The 6,665-nt window shown below is 41.6% G+C and overlaps 1 protein-coding gene across 1 annotated transcript; it reads right to left on the bottom strand.

The window, feature by feature from the left end:
• Positions 1-2,212: 2,212 nt before the first annotated feature.
• LOC125555568 (protein synthesis inhibitor II-like) lies at positions 2,213-5,012 on the bottom strand. Its single transcript, XM_048718477.2, has 2 exons — positions 4,813-5,012; positions 2,213-3,247 (listed from the first exon to the last, which is right to left on the bottom strand). Exons 1-2 carry the CDS (start codon positions 4,973-4,975, stop codon positions 2,469-2,471), a joined length of 942 nt encoding a protein of 313 aa, XP_048574434.2. The 5' UTR covers positions 4,976-5,012; the 3' UTR covers positions 2,213-2,468.
• Between the last annotated feature and the right edge of the window lie 1,653 nt (positions 5,013-6,665).

Raw genomic sequence — 6,665 nt, 5'->3', positions numbered from 1 at the left:
CGGCGTCAATTTGGTCACGAGGGAGGTCCGGGACGGGTGGTGGGCGCTTGTCGGTGAGGAGACGCCACTGTCGCAAGAGATACCTTTACCTCGCTACAAATTTTCTGGCTATTTTGAAGAAATCAGATTTTGGAAATATAAAATAATGAAAAAATCTATTACATTCACTTATGTTGAACCTAAGATCCAATTTCTGATGTCATGTCAGGCTACCTGCTTCTTCACTTTTCAAACGGAGGATCTGAAAAAAAAAAATCATGCTAGTACCATCTAAAGATCTCTTTCACAACATAGCACATGCATAGTAATGACACGTACTCCTGAAGAGGTGAGAGCTAGCTCCAGGCTAGCTGCTATCACGTTGCACTCATCCGTATGTGGATATGGAAGTGTGCACTCCAAATGTCCAATAGTGTGAGTGTGCACTCCAAATGTCCAATAGTGTGAGTGTGCAACAGATTGTTAACTGATCGATCCGTCGGCGAGTACTATCACAAACTATCTACTAGCTACAACTCAACACTTAACAAAACAGTGGCATGTGCTACATTGACATCTCATTGAACAGTTCAGCGACATATAACAGTGAGAAGAAAATCACAAGTCAAGAACTTATGCTTGTTGATGGTAAAGGAGTGCAATTAGTGTGATTCGTTATCCAGAAAATGAGGAACATGCAGATTTGTTGAGAAATAAAGAGGAGCAAAATAAACCATGTTGCTACATGAACAAATCAGAAATGGCATGATTGGTTCTCTTATTCTCAACAGAGCGGTTGCATAATTGAATTGCCCACAATTAACATGAGCAAAGTAAAATTGGTCTTGTTCTTCCAGTGGTCCATACTACCGTCAAGGCCGAAAAAACACGATATTGTGAAAAATATAAATGGAAACCAAAACATGAATGCGTGTATACGTCATAGAACGAAATAATTATTTGTTCTCTCTTAAAATGGTGCTCCATCCATTATAATTTTTTAAGTAAAAAATAATTTGGGCTGACCTAAATCCTGGAAACATCTTAAAAGTACAGTTGTTCCTGATATAGCAAAATAGAAAGGAGATCAAGTAGCTACCCGGGCATAGAAGTTTGGACTAAAATCTGAACAATCCGCACATAAATATATGGTGAAGCACATACCGTAATTGACGGAAAGAATATGACATGTGCAAATAAAAAGGAACGGGTTTCTGCTAAAGTGGATTAGTGTTATGCCGTGAAAATTAGCGCATCCTGTTTTTCCTTAGCACGATTTGCGAATACCTGTATTTTTAACCAAAATTTTAGGTACCGATTTGACCCTATTTGTACATATAATAATGTTTTCAGAAATTTCAGAGCCAGTACATTCTGGTGTCCTACAATTTCGGGGGATAATTCAATCTTGGTTTGGTCTACCGGTTCGGCTCCCACGCCGCGCTTTGTTCTGCCCCTTCAAAACTCCTCATCAGAACATTGAACTAATCTTTGTCGAAGACGAATTTGACACCTTGACGAAAAAAGGGGATTTGTCAGGAGGAAGTATGGCATAACATAATTTCTTCAACATATCGAAGAACTATATCAATTAACTTCTCCAACAAAAACTTTAGCCAAGGAAGATTTTATACCAAAAAATAGATTTATGCATGTCCTGCATCCGCGTTTCATCTCTGTAATTATTCACCGCAAGAGCTTCAATAGCAGCCACAGTACATCAAGTATGTCAATGCCACATTGGATATTTCCATCAAATGAAACTACTCAGACAATAGATGTAAATATTTCTAGCTGTTACCAGACATAAAACACAACATCAATAGTAGAGTTATCTCGAGCTCATTCGGATTGATCATCGTATACTGGTATCTCATCTTTGTCTAATCGGTTAACAGTGTTGTAAGCTGCCCATATGTATCAGTAGAGGTTTGAAATTGACCCCCCTTGTGAGTTCGCCTTTTGATTTTCTGTGAATTAAATTGCAAACATTCACACTCAGGTTTCAGGCATGCCATGAATCAATCGAACAGGGTAAAAGTGCTTAAAACAAGGAAGGAATTCAGAGTGAGGAAGGGAAAGGGGCGTGCGTGCCTTGGCCACATAGGATTGGTGCACGCCAGAGTAGGCAGACAGGAGGAAGTGGCCATGGACAGAACCTTTCAGCCACAGAATTGAGCTAGCCACCGCATCCGGCCAGGAGACACCGACGTGTGATAAGGTGCATGCAGGCTAATGTAAAGTGACGCCTATTACAGGCGCTTCTCATTTTAACGATTCCTTCAACAGGCATCAACCCTTGTTTAGATACCCACTATTGGGAATCAATGAACACAAGTTTTTCTCTCAATCATTTCATGCTTTACATGATGACCCAGTGTACAGACACGCACACACATGGAGTACTTTATTTTATTTTAGTATTAACCACGCAGGTAGGCAAATGCTAGTCGTGTTACATCATCAATACGACCCAGTGTTCCACAAACTCATGCGGGTGGCTTCTCTTTCCTGAGGTCGGAGCAGCGGCCCTCGTTCTTGACCATGTCGAGGGCTCGCGACACGTCAGCTCGGCTCTTGATATTAAGAGCCTTGAGCCTGTCCTTGGCTTTGCTCCATTCGCCATCAGGGGGGTTGTCCCCACGGCACCAAAGGACCGAGAGAACCCGCCACATAAAAATGAGCTTTACCTGATCCTCCGTGAGGTGGCTTGATTTTAGCCAGTCAGTCTTCATTTTGTTGCCGATGGAGTGGAAGCGCTGCGCCTCGGGTATCATAAGTGTGAAGGCGAGCAAAGATTTCCTAGCCACCTCAGGCGAGGTCGTTCCATGCTTGAACCGCGCGAGTGCATCTGCTGCGGCTTGGGCCTCCGACTTCCCGAGACTCACCGCCTCCAGTAGCCCGTTAAGATCCTCCTTCTCACGTCTGTTAGTGAGACCTCCATAGCTGTCCTCGAAGGGCAGCTCCGTGCAATCGACCGGGAAGATCTTCTTTTTGCCCTTGGTGCAGAACGCTGTTCCATCTGCGGCAATGAAGCCGAGGAGATAGACATTATCGGATCTCAACAACAGGGCAGGTGGCCTTGCCGCTTCGCCTTTGAGAGTCAGGTTGATCCACATCTGAGGCTTGGGAGTTTCTTTCGGTAGGATATAGTGCCCTTCCACGGGCACTGTGTTCGCCTGTAAGGCCACGTGCAAGCTCTGGAAAGATGCCTCGTACGAGTCGGCTCCCACCTGGAAGTCGACAGCCAAGATCTGGGGATTCGCAACTGCAAAACGCATATGAGGATAAGTTAGCCTAAGTTAATTCATCCGCATCCCTTATAGAGTATTAATAACCTAATAAAGTAAGCACCTCGCCATACTCGCTTCATCCAGAGATAGAACGGTGCTGAACACTAATTAAGTTTATATTAAACATAATAATGCCTATTAAACTTTTCTTCAAGTCAAACCATTTTGAATCTGACCATACAAAGAAAAATATCAACATCTACACTAGCTACGAAGTCAATATCACTGTCATGAACGATGTTTTTTCTTCTTTGCAAAATAAAAATAAATATCATGAACGTTGCTTCTCATAATATATATTTTTATTTTCCTATGAACTGATTTATATTTTCCTATGGGTTTTGTCTAAATTGATTTATATTTTCCTATAAACTTAACAAGCTTGACTTAGATAAACTTTTTTATTTATAAATTGACAAATTTCATCAAAGATCATATGAAAATTGTCATCCTAGGCCACTCCCTCCATCGCGGATCAAGTCCTATTAAACTTGTCTTAAGTCCTACCGTTTTAATTTTAAACATCCATGCCACCAAATTTATATCACTATATACATCTATCATGAACAATAAAATGTTGTTTCTTTATCACTACATATATCATGACAAAAAAATCTCCTAGGTCGTATGAGCATCCACCACTAGTTAGCAAATTTATATCACTACCACATATATCATGAACAATAAAAAAAATTATCACTACTCTGATATGTGTATCATGAAAACTGATGTTCTCCTAGGTCGTATGAACATCCACACAAGCTAGCAAATTTATATCACTACTACATCTATCATGAACAGTGAATGTCTTTCCTTTTTTATCACTAGTACATGTGTCATGAAAATTGATCTTCTCCTAGGTCGCAGGAACATCCATGCTAGCAAGCAAATTTACATCACTGCTACATCTATCATGAACGACAAACAATTTTTTTATCACTACTAATACATGTGTCATGAAAATTGATCTTCTCCTAGGTCAAACGAACATCTATCATGAACAACAAATGTTTTTTTAATCACTAGCACATGTGTCATGAACATTGATCTTCTCCTAGGTCGCATGCAGGAACATCCATGCTAGCTAGCAAATTTATATCACTAGTACGTCTATCATGAACAGTGAACGTTTTTCCTTTTTTATCACTAGTACATGTGTCATGAAAATTGATCTTCTCCTAGGGTCGTAGGAACATCCACGCTAGCTAGCAAATTTGTACCACTACTGCATCGATCATGAACAATAAATGTTCTTTTTTTTATCACCACTCCAACATGTATCATGAAATTAAACTGACGTTCTCCTAGGTCGTAGGAATATCCACACTAGCTAGCAAATATATATATCACTAGATCTATCATGAACAATAAAAATATATTTTTTTATCACTGCATGTATCAAGAAAACTGATGTTGTCCTAGGTCGTGTGAACATCCACACTAGCTTGCAAATTTATATCACTACATCAGATCTACCATGAGATGAAAACTACTCTATATATATATGAACGTAACGTAACAGCGTGGCATGCATGCTTACCTCCGGCTGCCTGTCCCTCGAAGGCAGCACCATGGCCAGCATCCGAGGCCGGAATCGCGGGATGGTTGCCCGAGGGCGTCGCCGGTACGGACGCCGACCCGCCACAGACCACCAGAAGCAGCACCGCCGCTTGGAGGACCTTGATTGCGTTTCCCGACCCCATTGTACACCTCTGTGCCTCTGTCAGTGTGTGTTATGTTGGAGACGGGATGCAGCTCGGGCAGGGGGTATTTATAGCATCGATCGGTGGCAGCCAGCCTCCTGTCATCGGTGACTGTACGCGGGTAGACTGATTTAGCCGTGGTAGAAATTCTCTGTAGTTGGAAATAAGCTGCTAGCTGATGGTGGATTGTAGCGTACTGAACATCCATAGGCGGATGCATGCATGTGATGTGTGCTCAACAAAATAGGAAGGCAACAACGCGATTCATTTCCACAGGCTGGCTGATCATTATCTTCTTCTCCTCCAAACGGTAATGGTGGCGTACTAAACCAAAATACACATAATTCTTCAGTGTATTATAGATGTGGAGCACGCATGCACGGTCTTTCACAACCGGCCACTGTCCAAAATGGTGGCGGCAGGTGCGGTTACGATCCTTGTTATCTTCTGCTGATGGTGGATTGTAGCGTACTCAGCATCCATATGCGGATGCATGCATGTGATGTGTGCTCAACAAAATAGGAAGGCAACAACGCGATTCATTCCACAGGCCGGTTGACCATTATCACCACTCCTAGCAAATTTGCTGGTTGATCATTATCCACGCTAGCTAGCAAATTTGTATGACTACTACATTGATCATGAAGAATAAATGTGTTTTTTTATCACCACTCCTAGCTACATGTATCATGAAATTAAACTGATGTTCTCCTGGGTCGTCGGAACATCCACACTAGCTAGCAAATATATAAATCACTAGATCTATCATGAACAATAAAATATATTTTTTATCACTACATGTAGCATGAAAACTGATGTTGTCCTAGGTCGTGTGAGTGCGATGCAACATGAGTATGACACTACTCCTATACATGTATCATGGAAACTGATGTTGTCCTAGGTCATACTAGTACTACTATTTCTTTACCTGGTACAGCCAGATCGATGAGCTGGTGCCTCACTGCTAGAAGAAATTCTCTACTTGGATTGTGGCGTACTGAACATCCATAGGCGGATGCATGTGATGTGTGCTCAACAAAATAGGAAGGCAACAACGCGGTTCATTCCACAGGCTGGTTGATCATTATTCTTCTCCTCCAAATGGTAATGGTGGCGTACTAAACCAACACACACATCATTCTTCAGTGTATTAGAGATGTGGAGCATGCATGCACGTCTTTCACAATCGGCCACTGGCCAAAATTGTGGCGGCAGCTGCGGTTACGATCCTTACCTTCTCCTCTAATATGGTAATGGTACGTGGATGGTGGCTTTGGGTATTGTTCACGACTCGCTCTGAGCATTCTTCATGACTCCGTCTGCGCGTTCTTCACGACTGCTGGTTTGTAGTACTCACTAGAAGATTAGAAGTTGACAACTTCTTTTTTTCTTTTTACAAATGGAGCTTGTTATAGCTAGGGCTGGATGAACGAGTCGCTCGGCTCGTTCAGCTCGTTATCATTAAGCTCATTAATATTAACAAGCTAAAACCTCTGTTCGGCTTGGTTCGTTATGGGCTCATTATGCTCACGAGTGTTCACGAGTGCTCGTTAAGGAAATAAACAACAAAAAAGAATTTCATGATCCCATAAAAATTCACAATGGAATTAAATTAAACAAGAACGTTAAGGTAATAAACAACATAGAAGAATCCCACGATTCCATCAAAATTCACAACAACATAAATTAA

Source organism: Triticum urartu, chromosome 5A, assembly GCF_056163025.1.
Source record: "Triticum urartu cultivar PI428250 chromosome 5A, HENAU_Tu73, whole genome shotgun sequence".
In the NCBI taxonomy this organism is placed as follows: Eukaryota; Viridiplantae; Streptophyta; class Magnoliopsida; order Poales; family Poaceae; genus Triticum; species Triticum urartu.
This window is presented reverse-complemented; position numbering and strand designations above follow the sequence as displayed.

Coding starts and splice junctions, on each gene's coding strand:
- LOC125555568 (XM_048718477.2), bottom strand. CDS start 4,975: ATGGGGTCGGGAAACGCAATCAAGGTCCTCCAAGCGGCGGTGCTGCTT. Junction 3,248..4,812: donor CGAGGGACAGGCAGCCGGAG/GTAAGCATGCAT, acceptor TGCGTTTTGCAG/TTGCGAATCCCCAGATCTTG.